This window comes from Antennarius striatus, chromosome 2, assembly GCF_040054535.1.
Source record: "Antennarius striatus isolate MH-2024 chromosome 2, ASM4005453v1, whole genome shotgun sequence".
NCBI lineage: Eukaryota > Metazoa > Chordata > Actinopteri > Lophiiformes > Antennariidae > Antennarius > Antennarius striatus.
The window spans coordinates 28,474,583-28,492,540 of NC_090777.1; the positions used below are offsets into that span (position 1 = coordinate 28,474,583).

Here is a 17,958-nt window from a genome sequence, read left to right on the forward strand (position 1 = left end):
AACAGGATGCAGAACACTGGTTATTATTGATTTCATAAATAAAGAACCCTCTCTGGGATCTTCACAGAGAAAAAGGCCTTGGACATGAACTTCCTGTTGGACATGAACTTCCTGTTGGACATGAACTTCCTGTTGGACATGAACTTCCTGTTGGACATGAACTTCCTGTTGGACATGAACTTCCTGTTGGACATGAACTTCCTGTTGGACTGACCGACCCTTCTGTCGGGTCCAGGAGGCTCGTAGGCTGTCTGCAGCTCTCTCTCAACTTCTCTGTGAAAACCACAAAGCAAACAAGAAACCCAACTAATGGATGGGGGGGGGGGCTTTTTCTGGTACTGTTCAGGGGGCTGTGCCAAATGTGGAGGCGGGCCTCATCTGGCCCGCGGGCCTTAGTTTGGGGACCACTGCTCTACATGACCCACCAGTTCCAGGATGGATCGCTGTTACGACCCCGCTCGTTAAAAAGAGTTGTAACAAGAAGAAACCGATGTGAAAGGGTTAACGTAGAAACATTTAATAAACCAGAGATTATTTTAAATCCCTGGACGGGTAAAGGTTTACAAAATGAACAAAAGGGCCAAAGGATGAAGACGACCGCTGAATCCGTCTGTAAATTACAAGTGAAAACAAAAGTAATCTAATTACAGTTGTACAAAAAAACATGGTGAGCAGCCCCCCCCCCCCCCCCCCCCAACTCCTGATGCTAACACAATCCAGTGACTAACTCGGCCCACTCTTCCACAATGTGGTCACAAATTTGGTTCAAACATCTCATCTCCAGGAGCAAACGATGCAGACTGTTTGTGAGGAAACACCCCCCCCCCCATCTGAACAGCTGAAGACGATTTGAGGGCTCCCGCTCTGATTGAGGATCTGGGATTGGAGAACACGCTGCACCAATCAGGAGCCGGGGATGGAACAGGTGGAGTGGGCGGAGCCGGGGCTGAAGGGTGGTGAAGCGTTTGAGAGGAGGGAACCAAACCCCCGTCACATTTAAATGACCCCAAGGCGGGGGTGCCAAAGTCAGATACACGGAGGGGCAAAAAAACAAATGTGCTACAAGCCGAGGGCCGGACTGGTTCAATGTTTATTAAAACATATTGAAATGAACACAGCGTATTGAACACAGTGTATATTATTTAATGATTAAATGAATAAAGCAATAATTTGTTCTGGCTCTGTCAGCAAGGGAAACATTAATATCAAGATAAATTAAATTGCAAGCAGTATAAACTGAAAATGCATTATTATGCTGCTCTATGATCCTACTAATCACTGCTTTTAAATAGTAAAATAAAAAAATTAAATAAATACATGTTGATCAAATCAGTTGTATTCTTTCTCGTGGCTCTCATCTGCAATTTTCCCTGAGTCCATTCAACTGAAATAAATATAAATAAATGAAATGAAATAAAATACAAAAATCTATGGCACACAGACAAAACAATACTTTCCTCAAAGACACATCTTCGTCATCTTCTAATTCTAAAAGTAATTAAAAATCCTCCCGCAGGCTTCGACTTTTACATATGTTCTAAATCAAGTCATCAGTGATGGCAGCTGTTTAACAGTAAAGCCACCAGAATGAAGATGATCAGCGTGACTCCTGCAGATGATCCAGCTGCCTGACGGAGGAGAACATGTGTGTGTGTATGTGGGGGGGGGGTCATCTAGGGAGAAAACAGTGACTGGTGCACAACCAAACAAGGCTGCATGAGTGATTATTATATGTAGAATCACAAAAGGACAAAGGGAATGAATATCAAATGATGGACTTAAGAAAACATTCAAACCATCAGCTGTTAGAAGGGAGGAGAACAGGTCCAACCCGTGCTAACAGAGCTGCTAACACCACACTGTCGTGTTTACTTGTTTGTTGGCGAGGACTTGAAACTCACCCCAGATGGATGGTGCGGATGTGTCGCTGGATCCCTGAGGAGGTGCTGAGGACCTTTTCACAGTTCTTCCACAAGCATTTGAACATCACCTTCATGGAGTTCTGGAAGAAACATTCATGAAACAAACAAACAAATTAGAAACAACAGAAACAGCCTGATGGGACAACATGGATTTCATATCCATGCATTCCTCCCATTATATCATTATATTTTGCCCTTTAATAATGTCCTATATTATGCATATTAAAACATAGGCATTACCACTGTTATATTCTCATATAATGAGTTGAGATGCACGCAGGTTATAAACAAAAACAGTTAAAACAAGGACAGAAAGGCGATAAAGCAGCGGCACCTCTCACTGCGAACCTGTGTTGTTTTTCACTGGCTGAGATTAATGAGCAGAATAAATGGAATGCTGGATCTCCGCTTGATGTCTGTGCATGTCGTTGGCTTGGCTGAATATATATATATTACATGAATTGGAAAATTGGTATTAAGGTGCAGCCTCTATATTTCCTCCACATCTGGTTCAGAGCGACATATAAAAAAGGCAAGTGCACTCATTTCGCCGCCCAAATAGCTCACCTAAAAACCACACTGACCTCTTTTTAACCTCTGAAGGCTTATTTGTAAAATAAAAAAATAAAAAACATACATCAGATGTGCAAATATGCTTTCCCCTTCAATTCAGTTTCTCCTTTGAGTTCCAGTAACTGGCATCGTTCCTGTGAACAGGCAGCAGCCTGCATCACTGCAGACGTAAGACGTGGGTTTGTTCTCTCCATACCGTCATCCAACCACTGGAGAACAGAACAAGCATTTTTCTTGAACCTTAATGTTGAATTAAGATGTCAAAAGGACTGCCTGTACAGAATCCAACAGCTTTCATTCTCAGCGGCAGCTTCTCATAGAATGTTTATTTATCTGGCGTTAACTTTATTGTCTCACAAAGCTCGCGTAAGGGTTAGCTCGTATTTTAGCCCTACTTCACGCAGCTCGTGTGTCTTTATTTCCCAGCATCATCCTGATTCATTTCCTGTCTGCTTAGCTATGGTATGGCAAAGCATCTTTATGGTTTTATATACAATGCAGCTCAATGCTGCTCCACAGCAGGAGGCAGAATTAAACATACATGTTGTTCCCCTACATCAGACTGAGGCTATAGATGATTCTCTGCTCCCTTTTATTAAATTTGTGATCATTTTATGCATACTTTCAGTCATTCTGACAAAATTCCAACGTAAACCACTGGAAAGTCAAAATTGAAATGTAAAGCTTCTTGACAGTAAAGCACTTTGAAAGCACTCTGGTCCGTTTTCATGGAAAACGGTATGAGACATTAAAGACAACTTATGTCAGAGGCTTTTAAACTGCATTATGTTTAATTTTCTTGAATGTTCCCATTGGATTTTTAAAAGATCTCCTTCCTGCTCCTACTTTCTAAAAATAACAAAACAGCACATCAGGATTGTTTCTCTACAGCTGTCCCACCTTTTGGTTTAGCTTAAAAGTGAAGAGGACAGCATCTGGAGCTGCTGTGAGAACCACAGATCAACAGTCCTGTCTACCAGCTGGAGGAAGAAATTGTGCTGACTGTGGACGTCAAGTTATTTTTGAACTTTGTTCCTTAAAAAAAAAAAAAAAATCACGACAAATGTTGTGATGTGTTCTAAATATATTCTCAGCAATGAGGAAATTCTGTGACCATCTCGTAACGATCAACGCCTCCTCCCTCTACAGGAGAGGAACCTACCTGCTGTTGATGAAGACGTTTAAAGTGCATAAAAGAATGATTGAAAAATACTGTAAAGGAAAAATAGAATGAGTGTTGATTGCTCAGCTGACCTAAACCTAGAAATTCCTGCAAATACTAAACTAAAATATATACCTGTATAAGAAATAAGTCACGCTTTTTATTTGTTCCATTTATAGCATTCTGGATTCTGGACTGGGAATAAAATGGCTCACAAGTGGTTTTCCCCAGAAGAAATATTAAATTTATAAAGATATATAAAGATAAAAACACAAATAACACGACACACTCTCATATTTAATCTTTTTCCACCGATATCCATCTTTTACCTTTCGCTTACGAGGTATGGGGTCCTCAAACATGAAGTGCGTGCTCTCGACGACATCCTCGCTGATTTCGTCTCCCTGGGACGAGAGCAGGAAGTTCTTGGCGGTGTCGTTGGAAAGAGGTGGAGACGGTGTGGATGGGACCGACTGGTCGCTGGCATCCCAGCTCCAGTTGCCACTGGTGGAGCTGCTGTAGCTGGCTGACAGCGCCTCTTTCCAAGTCCTGCTGGTCGGTTCCGGGACTGCAGGGATTCAAGGATACAGTTATTTTTACTATCAAGGATGGGGGAATGAGAGGATGAGTGTCAGTGACTATTTTTAAAAAGACAGAAAAAATGTGAAAATGGGTATGTGTATGAAAAAATGAGAAAAAAAACCTGATGCAAATTCCAAGTAATGGAAATGAAAAGATAAATCTTTCAACCCAACAGCCTGTCTAATGCATGTATTTTAATATCTAAAAAAAATTTTATGATTCACTCATCTTAAAGTCTGGACTTTAAGCCACACACTGATTTAATTTCTCTAAGTCTTAGCCGTCAAACCTTTTCATACACGTTGGCATTTTGACAAATTCAAATCTATAGAACACATAATCGCTTTGGCTTGATCTGACATTTACTGACATAAAACATAAACCTAAACCCCAATAGATTAAAGATTACGATCATACATGTTAGGCCTTAAATGATATCAACCAATAACTATCTTCTATAGAAATGTAAGAAGGTGAATCAGAGTTCATGTGAACATTTAGCTAAGATTAATTTGTATAAGGATTACTGTCTCTAGAGGGGACTATGAATCACAACATGGCCCGTCCTCTTGGAGGATTTAGAACAGGGGTGTCAAACTCATTTTCTCTGAGGGCCATATCAGCATAATGGCTGTCCTCACAGGTCCAGATGTAAATTAAATGTAACTAAATGTAAAATATATATATAAAATAAATGTTAAAAAAAAACAAAACTACTCCTTAATGTTAAATAACTCTGAATTTATTACTTATTTGAGTTACAAACATTACAGTTGCACAGAAAAAATGTGTTTGCTTGTTGCTCTTTTTTAACATAAATCCTTTTAATTTGTCAGATTATGAAACCCACATAGATCCATCATTCAAAGATCAAACTATTCAACTGAATAAAGAAAAATAGCATCAAACAAAAGTCAAGACATTAACTTTGTTCAAAAAGGTTTGTCAAAGTTAAAATGAGCTTAATTACTGCATTGTGGGAAATGTTGTTTTTGGTCAAAGCACACTTTTGACCTATTTATTGTTAGACACTCTGACCTTTAATGCTCTCATGGGCCACATAAAATAATGTGGTGGGCCACATTTGGCCCCCGGGGCGTTGAGTTTGACACCTGTGAGCTAGAATCTCAACCTGAACAGATTTGAAAATTCTATTCAGTCAACTACATTTAAAAAGACCTCCGTTTTGGTTTAAACGATCTTCAGCTGCTCTTATAGTCCCAGAATCCTCTGACAATTTCCACTGATTGCTGATTACATGATGTCAGCCTGTTTATCCTGAGTAAGAGATGCATCTTCTGTCTTAATCTGCACAATTCACACTAACGGGGCAAAATTCATCAAGAACGTTTCTGGGTTTGACAAACTTGCCAAAGGACATTTTGCCGCGCAGATATTAACGCACAAACGCTCTGATTGGTGGAAAACGTGCTCTCCCTCCTGAGCCACAGGTGTCCCATCACAAAACGCTGCATGTTCCTTTACTAAGAGAAAAACTGTGGCATTGGTTTAGCCTTGGTTTAACACTGAGATTAAAAAAAAACCTAACAGGACTTTGACCATCTGGCACGGTTGGCATGGTGATGGCAACCACATTAACACTGGAAACAGCAAAGTGAGCTGTGGCGATAGAGCCAAGGCTGAACGGTTAGGGCTGGGCTGAGGTGAGTACATACAGTATGCAGACAGAGATAAGGGAATAGAGCTGTAACACAGCCAGGCTGCTGTCTATTACAAATTAACAGACACACAGATTAATACACACGCCCCATCTATCGGTGTGTGTCGGGGGGAAACTAACCTGAACCATTTAGGACCATTTGTTCCCGTCGTTTCTTGCTATCATCAGCATAGATCTAAAGGAGTGACCTTCATTTGCTTAAAGATTTGCTGAAGTAAATCTCAAATTAGGTATATAGTAAAATGCGGCTGGCGCTGAGGCGGGGGTGTTACCTGCTGGTGCAGAAGAAGGATTAAGCACCAAAGGGGATGTTGAAAGTGAGGTCAGGACGGTGGCAGCCATCACCTCCTTATCAGCATGGCCTGAGGGGTTCCTGTAAAACACACACACACATATATAGACTGAGCAAACAGGAATAAGAGGGTGTATTATTGTTAGCGCTCCCTGGAAAAAGTGGATATATTTAAATAAGTCAAAATTCAGCCACAAAAAGTTTCTTATTTTGGCTGTAACAGACGTAAAATTATCTTAAATCCTTGGCTTTGTTCTTTGAGAAAACCAAAACTCTCTGCAGCTCCAAAAAAACAAAACTTTTAATATTAGAAGAAAGTTGGATAAAAATCAAAAAAATGTAGCGGTCAGAGCAAAGAGAGTTAACCGAAGGTAAAGCAAACATCAGGGAACTTCCTGCTGGTGAATATTTGAATACTGTACGGCACACATCAGCCTGAGGAATAAGAGGAAATGATGGGAGCAGAAGCAGAGAGCCTCCCCACTGAAGGCTTTCTGTGGTGCGTTTCTGCACAATTTATGCAACCGTGCTCAGAGGCAGAGAGAGACGCTTGTTACTTCCTTCCTGCTCAGTGCACCCCATGCTGAGCAGTCAACCCTCAGATAAAACATTATTTATTCTGTTCACTTGAACCAGCGGCAACACACACACACACACACACACACACACACACACACACACACACACACACACACACACACACACACACACACACACACACACAGCACAAACGTGAGAAATGTGACCAGCCCAAAAGTTCATTTTGTCATCCTGTGACGAAGCATAAAGTTCTCCTCCTCCATTTATCCTCTTCATCAATTTTATTTGTCACACACACATAGTAACACAAACGAGGACACTAAACACACACACACACACACACACACACACACACACACACACACACACACACACACACACACACACAGGCAGAGATAGAAATGGTCTGCAGCTTTAAGAGGTCCTTGTCCCACCCACAGACTCCACTACACAACCAGAGTAAACTGGTTTGAGGTGTTCTCTCAGCCAAGCCCTAAGCCTTGGCAGAGATTCACTCCCAGTCTCAGTGAACACACACACACGCACACACACACACACACACACACACACATAGAGAGTGCAAAAACTTCACTCTGGAGCCCACAAATACCTCCAAGAGAACACATTCGATCAACAACAATACTAACACAGTTTCTCTCTCTCTCTCTCACACACACACACACACACACACACACACACACACACACACACACACACACACACACACACACACACACACATACACACACTGTTACAGGCATTGACAAAACTTCAGAATATTTTATGGACAAAACAAAAGTTAGGAAAGCGTCCCGGTTCCCAAACGGATGAGAATCTGGTGATAAAGGAACGTTTGATAAGAAGTAACGTCTCAGTGGTGGCAGAGAAGACACGATGTTAAGGCAAAAGATGCACATTTTACTATTCTGTAATGAAAATATAGTCTGTGTGTGTGTGTGTGTGTGTGTGTGTGTGTGTGTGTGTGTGTGTGTGTGTGTGTGTGTGTGTGTGTGTCTAAATATTTGTTTCTAAGCAATCAAAGCAATGCAAAGAGTTCTAAACACCAGGATCCATACTTCAGCTCTAACAGAAGACCAATGGAATGGCTGGTAAAACACACATGCAAAACACACACACGTACATACAAAAGCACACACACACACACACACACACACACACACACACACACACACACACACACACACACACACACACACACACACACACACACACACACACACACACACACACACACACACACACAGTCTGAATGAGAGATAAAGAGATAACAAGATAATCTGCACTCTGTTTCAGTCATTAGATTTGTTTTCAGCTCTGAATTTATGAGAGTCTGTCTCTGTTTTATTTCTTTATTTCATATCATTTTGAGACCGACACGGATAATTTTGTTTGCTTGGCTGTGAGCGTTGAAGAAGTGGTGCTTTCAATCATGCAAAGTGCGAGTTTACAGTGTTGGTAAAGCCCCATTTGGCCTGCCTATATGGAAAAGTGGTATACCCACTGCTCCAGGGAGGCTAGTGCAGTTAGCACACCGCAAACAGTCATGCATAATGGGCTGTTGTTTGTTTTGTTGTGTGTGTGTGTGTGTGTGTGTGTGTGTGTGTGTGTGTGTGTGTGTGTGTGTGTGTGTGTGTGTGTGTGTGTGTGTGTGTCTGCAACAGAGTACAGGCAAAAAAACAAAAATTTAAGGGCAACTTTATGGGTTTATTCTAAAAGTGATACAAACTTTTGCATTTCTTTTTCACACACACACGCACACACACACACACACACACACACACACACACACAGTGGAGGAATGCCTACACACACCAGACCATTTAATTCCACCCCAACCCACTCTGATTTCCTGACATTGAGCTTTTTCCTTCCTCTGCTTCCCGACAGAATCTCCATCTCTTTGCCGCAGCTTCGGTGCATCTGGTGTGAGAGTTGTGCGTCCGTGAATGCATGTGTTAAACCATAAACATCCCAAAGCGGCATATTCTGTTTTCTCAGAGGGGCCAGCTGCCATTCGACTCCACTCTGCTATCAAACGGACTTTCGTGTCCATGTTAACACCCAGTTGGTAACAGATGGCTGCCACATTCTGCCACCATAAAACTCTCCTGCACAGATAACAAAACCACCGTTCTTGATCATCACTCACTCTGATGAACACACAAGCGCCTGCAGACACTTTAAATCCACCTTTCTCCACACTAGAGTGCTGTCTGGCTCCAAAACATTAATATTCCAAACAACTGAACTTATTATGAAGCTGCAGATCAACTCATACTTCAGTAAAATGTGTCAGGCTTCCCCGTTGGAGCCATATGGTCAATGTATGACCTTATAAGACTTCCCACTGCAACTTTTATTCATGCACAGTTATAATGCATTATAACTCTGTTGCTTGAGACACATATGACATCAAATGTTTTGTTTTTTTTAAAGAAAGGATAAAGAAAGGATCAGATAACCCTGAGTCTGAGCCATCAGCTCCATCAACCAGCGGCGGATTGGCAGGGAGGCAACCAGAGGCCAGCAGCCAGACAGAGAAGTCAGCACGATGACAGCTGCTCCAACTCCACCAGGGGTTCAACATGCCCCCTCTTCCTCTGGGGCTCGTATGGGGGGTACAGAATTGTTCAACACTCCCAGCAAGGGAGAATTGTATTTGCCTCAAGCCATCACACCATCAAAAGCAGCTGATGGGGAGGTGAACAAAAGGTTTGAGAGAAAGATTTGCCTCTGCTGACGCGAGAGCATCCGTCACAGATCAGGTGATCAAAGTGATTTAGGATTTCAATATTGACCAAATATATAGGATTATAATATTTTGCTGTAATCAAGCAACCCTGTTGGTGCAAAACTGATAATTATGGGTTCCTTCCTTCTCCTTCTGGAAGCAGGAGGAGTGAATATTGCGTATTATGTTGTATGATAACCTTTAGCCCATCACCTGAACCGTACTGATTTCAGTTCCAGTGTCTTGTGATGAGTGGTCGATCCCTCTGGGGGGGGGGGGTCATCTTTTCCCTCGGTGCATTTTAAACTTTTTTTTTAGCTTGGATCATAAAACAACATCCTATTTCTAGGGCATCCAGCTACTGTTTTTGTGTTGCTGTTATTTGGGAGTGGGTGGTTTATTGGCCCAGCGTAAGCTGACTGGAGAGCAGAGATCTCACAACAGTGTGTGTGTGTGTGTGTGTGTGTGTGTGTGTGTGTGTGTGTGTGTGTGTGTGTGTGTGTGTGTGTGTGTGTGTGTGTGTGTGTGTGTGTGTGTGTGTGTGTGGTGTGTGTGTGTGTCTAACAATGGCTTGCAGTAAATTCAAATGATGCCATGTTTGGTTAATGATCTCTGAGCGGGGGAAAGGCCTGATCATACCTGCATGTGTGCATGTAATTGTGGATGGCTCTGGTTAAATCTGGAGTATTTGATGCAGTTCAGTTCATGTGCAAACAAAACCTCCAACAGCCAAAGACGCACACAACACACCCACCGACAGCCTTTCCTCGCTGGGCTGTGATTGGCTTCCACCAGGCTAAGAACCATCCCCTCTAGCAGAGGCACGGAATACGGAGGAGACAGAGAGTTTCGATCTGATTTGATTTGATTTGGAATAATCACGTTTATTCATAAAAATCAACTTATAAAATATAAAATTACGTTGTCACAAAATCCCAAAGAGATTCACATAAAGAGGATTTTCAAGAGTACTGTGTGTTTCCAGAACAATGAAACATCTAACCTTTTAACATTTATCAAACAAAAACAAAAAAAAAGCAGACAAAATTAAGAAAACAAACAATCAACTATCCGTTCTCCACAATCATCTCTTTGACAATCATGTCTTTTACTTTTTTTGCTTAGTTTTTTCAATCTATAAAACTCTTTATAAAAACTAGTTTGCCACTTCTTGTTTTACTTTTCCAATAAAAGCTGACACTATCCAGAAACATGTTGATGTCAGGAAAGAAATTTTCTACTTTTGCCCTCGAACCTTTTGTGTCTTGCAAGAATTTTTTTGTCTTTTGCGAATCATATTTTTTCTGTTCCAGAGAGACAGACAGAGAGAGAGAGAGAGAGAGAGAGAGAGAGAGACTACTGCTCTGAGCCAAGACACAAGTAGCAACTTGTCAGACATATCAGATTTTGGACGAGGACTTATAGACACAGCCGATAACAGTGTGATTGCAAAAAGGCTAAAAAACATAATAATCTGTTTATTTGGTTGTTAAAGTTCAGCCGCTGTGGAACCATTTTATGAATAGAATTTTGTGAAACATTTTTCCTATAATCCGAACAAACAACCCGACTAAAACACAACCTTGAGTAAAGAAAGGAGAAGAAGAACGTATTCATGTAAGGGCAGTAAAAGTTCAACACCCTGTCTTTTAAAAGACACTTTCATAGTGCTGAAGGTGGTGGTGATGCTGCTGTTTTGCTGCTGGGAGCGAGCATCTCCGACCCCCCCCATCCAATATTTCAGTGGCTCTGCTGTTGTCGGGGAGACGACTGGGCCTTCCCTCTATATTTAACCTCTACTCCAGTTACCAGCCTGGCAGAAATCCCTGGGATCTGTCGGGGTTATATCGCATATTTACCCCCCAGTACAGGCCCACTTAAGGTCACAAACTGTCATGAAACACACACACACACACACACACACACACACACACACACACACACACACACACACACACACACACACACACACACACACACACACACGACTGTCAGGTAGGTGTTCACTCTTCACAACCCAGTCGAGTGGTTAAAGCGTGAACCAGATTGATTTCATTCCATGTAACCACACCAGCGATAAGCTTCCAGCTAGCCGATTAGCCCTGGAGTCGTGAACATCGGGATCCGCACGTGACATCAAAGTGGGCAAAAATTTACTACGGTTACACCCACTGGGTGACAAAACGCTGACTCAGCAGGAGGGTTACCATTCAGGTTAAATGCTGCAAAAAACAAAACAAAACAAAAAAAACCCCGAAACAAAAAGCCACCCGAAAACGGTGCGACGTGCCAAGTCGTAACTTGTTTGCACGACTCCTTTGCACAACTTCAGGCTTCGCTTTGTGCGTTCTCTCATTGTCGACATCAAATATACATCCTATGTGCCCACTCCATTTTGCCCAGTTGAAGCTACTGCAGCATGTTGTTAATACAAATCTGCACAATGAGGTTGTTGCAACACTATAATTTAAAATGTTGATACAACATCGGTATGAAAAAGATAATTGATGCCCTTTTTAAAATGCCAAGGCATAAGAGGAAACAAATAGACGTAAACAAAATATTCACGTGTCGTGATCTTAATATCCATTTTGAGCGTCATAACAAGGTAAGGTATTTGGTTTTAGTGTATTTAAGACATGTCTGCAAGTTGTATCCACAAAAAAATAGTTTGAAAAGCAGCAGGAAGCAGCGTATTTTAACAAAGTGCTGCTTCATGCGTATATAAAACGTCACCCTAGATCTCTGGCTAGAGAAGTTAGTGTGACACATAGACTGCTTAGAAATACATTTCAGAAAGGTCAGGAGAGGAGAAGACGGGAAGAGTTTGGGCCGCTGTGTTACAACAGAAAATGTTTAAACAGTTTACAGTTGGACGATTGTAAAGTTTATTTTAAAGATCAGTACGATTCACACCCTTAGCATTTGCTGTGGTAGATCATGTTATACACCACCAACAATACTCATCTCTGAGCTCTAATGATGGTCACTTTAAATAGCACTTGTGCTTCTAGTGTGATCATGTTATCAACATGACCCCCCCCCCCAAACCCTGATGTCTGTGTGGACGAGCTGGTCACTCTATTTACCTCAGGGTAGCACAGAGACGCTGCATAAAGTCACCTTTTAAGAGTCGACAGACTGTCAAACACCTGACAGTCTCTCTCTCTCTCTCTCTTTAACTTTCCTGAACACAAACAAATACAAAAACCCGCAGCTAACAACTACGTGGCCCAAAATAAGAGTAATAGCAGCAGTCATGACATTTTTTCCCTGAGGCAAAGCTTTTCATCTCTTCACCTCTAAAGCCTCATGTGAGGGAACCACGAAACCACAGAGTCACTGTCAACCGATCTCTCTCTCACTAACAGTTTTTACACAATCTAGGATTCCATCTGTTTGTTTACACTGAACTTTGACAGAACGATCCAGCTTTGAAGCAGGATTTTCAATGGTAACTTAGTGTACTGTTAGAAAATCAGGTGATATATCACACACCAGCATTGGGGTCCAGGGTCAACTCTTACAAATGGATCAAGCAATGCTTTCTAATTTATAGATTCACGATTATTTCCTGTTTTTTTGATTGGTCCGATCTGTCGGGTCAGCTGCTGACCACTAGAGCTGTTTTTTAAGTCCTCTGGTTACATAATACATGTCAACGTGTCACAGCTCTGACTCTCATTTAAATAGATCTCCATCATTACATCTCCGTTGTGTAATGAGCGACAGAAAACATGGAGATAGAATTAAGGCCGTCACTCTCAGTCGTGTAGAAACTCTGATTCTGGTTGTGTGAAGATAAAAAGTCGCGCATAATAAAGATCCAGAAGGTTTTTGAAAATGAGTGAAAACATTCTCCTACGTCATGAAAACTGGACCAGGTTGCAGTTGATGATTGTCTGTCCACTGCGCAGTGTGACAGCTGCCCCATCCATACCCACTATAAATAGAACACCCACTGCTCTCCATCCCACAGCAACTCCATCCTGCATCATTCTGCCTGCAGTTCACTGTACAGTATTACATAATGTCTTCAGTCCATGCGTTTCTATCCTCACTCTGCAGGCAGACGCTAATGACTGTCAGTAATCGGTCTACCCCACCACCACCACCCACCCCCACCGGCCTCCCACAAGCCTGAGGCCTCATGGTTACAGCTATGATCCCCATGCGTCTGTCTGAACTGCTTCTTCTATGAATCTTTGCATAACGTACCGCGTGTTGTAAATACACCAGGTCCACTGAAAAGATGTGCAAAAAAACGACTTCATGATTCACCCACTACAGTGCAGTCCATGCACATGATGCCCCTTATGTTAAGTCCCAAGGTTGTGAATCCACTGGAGAGGAAGCGGTTGTTAGACAGGAGCTGCGTGTCTTTAATGTAGGCAGTGAATGCAATGGCTATTCAGTTCCAGGACAAAAAGCCTTCTATGTGTCCCGATGCTCCGATGCCATCTGTGGCCTTAAGGCCAAAGCACAAACAAAGAACAGGTTTGTTCCAACAAAGTAATCAAAGGGTAACCTAAGTGGCATCTGACTCACCGTTGCATGTGTACGCAGTCAAAAACTATACAGAGGATCACTTCCTCTATATAGTATTATGCTCATCATAATACGTAGCACCTGTAGTTCTGCTACACAATGAGATTAACGTGTAGCTATGGTGACCTCTCTTACAATTGTCAGTTCCCTCCAATAATAATGCTGTTGCTAAGGAACGCCGGCTTGTCTCTTCCGAAAAGCAGCCTTTTTTCAAAAAAATTTTTATTTCTTCAACTCTTCTTCTATCCAAAGACACATGGAAATCTTTTCAGATTCCTTGGTAAAACCCAATTTTTAATTTGACCCAATAATTCAGAGAAGCCAGAGCTTGGAATCACTTAACTCTGTCATATGTCTAACAATCCAATCAAGAACCAAGGCAGTCAGAGACTGCAACATCCCACGAAGGGTAGGTCAGGGTACCCTGAAAGTAGTACCTGATTAGTACATAGCTTTGACCTGTCAATGTAGGTCAAATTTCTGCACTTGTTTGACCATAGATTAAAGCTAGTTCGTAGGAAGAACAAAGCACTAGCTTTGACCTATGGTCTTACACACACTGGCCTTCTCCCTCGTCTTTCTCTTATCCGGTTCCTGAGCGTACAAAAGTTGAAATTTTGGACTTGAATTAGTTTTGTCAAGGTCAAGGTCATCATCTCCTTTTCATCCCCTTTGCTGCCTGAGTAATGTGCTTCTTGTTTTGTCTTTCTATCTGCAACGGCTGCAAAGATAATTGGCGGACTAACCGACGGACGGACGAACGGACGAACACACGAAAGCTGACAATCACAATCCATCACCGCTTTGAAGCGGGATGTAACAAGTCTGGACTGCACAGAAGTTTGGATTCACCAGAATCACAAATCCATGACATTACCAGAGCCTGACGGACAACGGAGCTGGCTGTTGTTGTGGGACAGGAAACCGTGTCAAACCAAGTAATTTTCATCGCATGTCATCGACTACGCCTGTTTACTCCTGACTAAAAAAAAAACAGGAGAAGCCAGCAACAAGGTCACAATATTTGATTCAGAGGTAAAATGGAGAGAAATTCAGCTCAGAACCAACTGATGAGAAACACATCCTGAAACTTGGACTCTGGTTTAAAATGTCCGGGAGCCTCTCACAAAGTGGTCAGTCCTTTTTGCACAGCCTTCATACTTGTATTGTGTTCCTCATTCTTCAGTTTCCATTCCGTCTCCTCTTCTCTTGAGAGTCACCCTTCTGCCACCACAAGCCAGAGCCGGCCTGCGTCTGGTTTCCTGTTTCTTTAACAAAAGCAAACCAACGCCGTTTCAAACCCCAATCTGATCTGCTTATTTCTGTGAAGCCAAATATCTTTAGGGAAGCACCAGACAGACATACTTCAGCCGCTGAAGCAAAATTAGCTGATCAGTGCTGCATTCAAGGAAAAGAAAATCACAGTTTGTTGAACAGCAGAAGGAGAAAGTGCTAAAAATGGAAGAAAAAAGCTGTTAGAGAAAGAATGGCTGCGGAGTGTTTACACAGAGAGACTGTAAGACTGGCGGTAAATCACCAACATCCCAGTTTTGCTTTTTTTACACTTAACATACATGCATTATGCATTATAACAATAGCTTTATGGGGAAAAAATGAACTTAACTAAATAAAATTAATGTTTATTGCATCTTGCAGACATACAATACACAAAGCAATGGAGTAAATATGCATTTTAAGGCAAACATTTATAAAAATGAAGCAGACAAGTGTAGGAAAGTTTGTGTTTGCTGATCCAAAGTATGCAAGTTTATTCTACAGTGAGTAAATCTGTGTCTGCAGGATGGCAAATTAAGTTCTTTGTCCAGCAGCCAAAGAAAGATCAAACTTTGTTTGGTGTAAAGTGAAGCCAACCAATAACTCATAAATCTGACTGGCTTTTGGCTGGTAGAATATAGATATACCTGACATATCTGTAGACTAATGCAGGGACAAAATGAAAGTCAACATATTTTTTATATATATACTGTACGTATATAACTTTTTAATACCAGTGGAGAAAACTTAGTCCCATTTTCATAAAGTGGAGGCAATCCAATAATAATTGAAGATAATTTATCTCTACAGTCACTTTTCAAAGTTCAGCTTTGAGTGGAATTTGGCTCTGATACTAGATGATGGCTGAGCAGCATCCACCAGTAAATATTTAAAAAAAAAGAAAAAAAAGAAACACAACTGTCACGGTTCAGTGTTTGTGCCATGTTGTTCTGCTGTGCTGGGTTGTGGCAGGAGGCGGAGCCAAACTTTTGGACGGAGCTTCGTCTCCGTAATTGTGCATCACCAGGCTGATTAACTTTAAGCCAGGATCTCTTTCGGTTCTGGGTCAGATTCTTTTGTACTCTTTTTTGCTCACGTCTCTAGTTCGTTTGTCCTCTTGAGTCTTCTTGTGTTTCCTGGATTTTTTTGGCTGATTAACTCAACTATGACTGAAAGCATCTCCATTGGTGATCTACGTATGGGTCCTAACCCTGCACCATGTGACAAATACACCACTGCTGGTGTGTTTTATTTTACAAATTCTAACTTGACAAAAATTTTCACTTTTTTTTTTTGCAAAGGTTGAGGTTGATACTGGCTGGTTAACGGTTTGCAAACTTTTTCCTATCTCTACATTATCATTATTACATCAACCCTTTGAAAATCCATGATTGATTCAAAAATTGCATTTAAAGTATGACAGACTTACATCGTGAGACGTGCTACAAACATTTAAGCAGAAAGCAGAACCGATATGAAGCAGAAAATGTTTTAAAAGATACTTTAAAAAAATCCAAAAAGGAAAAGTGATTGTAGACATTTACACACCAGGCACCCACAAGGATTGGCTGTCTATGTCTATGAAATTAATGTCACCCTCTCGTCACATCAGACTTTTGGAAATTTGAAGTGCGGTTAGAAATGCCCTTGCATGTCCTAGTTTCACTTCTGTTTTCTCTGTCTTAATCTGACATCTTGAAATCATAATATTGTTGTTGCCTGGTTATAGAACACACTTTCACATTTCCTGCAAAAGCATATTGCACACCATCAGTTAATGTCTGTTTTAATGTGGTGATGTTTAATGTGAGCAGCCCGAACCAGAAGGCTTAGAAAGCAGGCAGTTGGCAGCAGCTCAACGATTTGGAGCTTCTTATCGTCCGATTAGAGGACAAGATCAACTATCATGTAACAGGAAAGTAAACTGTTTGTGGGTTTTGTTTTATTTTAATTTATTCTTTAGTAATTCTTGCTTGATGCACATGACAGACGTCACATAAGACCCCATCGCTGCTGGGTTAAACGTCACGCTCCCTTTGCTCGAGGAATGCCGAAATACTACATAAAATCGCTTTGTTCCGCCCTGGGATTGTTCAGTGTGAACAAATAAAGGCTTTGTAGAGAAGGGCCTTCGTTGTGACGCTATCGCGTGATCTCACTGTGAAAGAGGCCTATGTCCTGTACCTTATCTCTCTCTCCAAATCTATGTTTCTCCATACCTCCTTTTTCTCTCTGAGTCATTTTCTCATTACCTGTCTGTCTCTCCCCTATGCTGCCGAGATGGGCTCCGGCTCCCTGTGACCTGCTGCGGCGGATGTAGCGGTGGTAATCTGAAGATGACTGACTGTCTGTCTCTCCTTACTGTCTGTCTCTCCTTGTGTATATTTCTACATTTTCCGCCCATCCATTCCTTAGACCACATGTGTGAAACGCAAGGCCCGGGGGCCAAATGTGGCCTGCGAGAGCATAGAAAGTGTTTAAAACTAAACAGGTTAAAAAAAATACATTTCCCACAATGCAGTAGTTGACAAAAAACAAAGTTAATGTCTGAACTTGTGTTTGTTACTTTTCTTTATTCATTTGGATAGTTTGAGCCTTGATTGATGGAGTTCTGTGGGTTTAATGAATGAA

The 17,958-nt window shown here is 41.6% G+C and overlaps 1 protein-coding gene across 2 annotated transcripts in view; it reads right to left on the minus strand.

The window, feature by feature from the left end:
• slc2a4rg (SLC2A4 regulator) overlaps positions 1–17,958 on the minus strand; it is a 37,959-nt gene that overhangs the window by 10,662 nt on the left and 9,339 nt on the right. For both annotated transcript variants that reach the window (XM_068332211.1, XM_068332212.1), the window contains exons 3-5: positions 6,193–6,293; positions 3,987–4,225; positions 1,902–2,002 (exon numbers count right to left, since the gene is read on the minus strand). In XM_068332211.1, the coding sequence (XP_068188312.1) occupies positions 1,902–2,002; positions 3,987–4,225; positions 6,193–6,293 (441 nt within the window). The remainder of the gene's footprint in view (positions 1–1,901; positions 2,003–3,986; positions 4,226–6,192; positions 6,294–17,958) is intronic.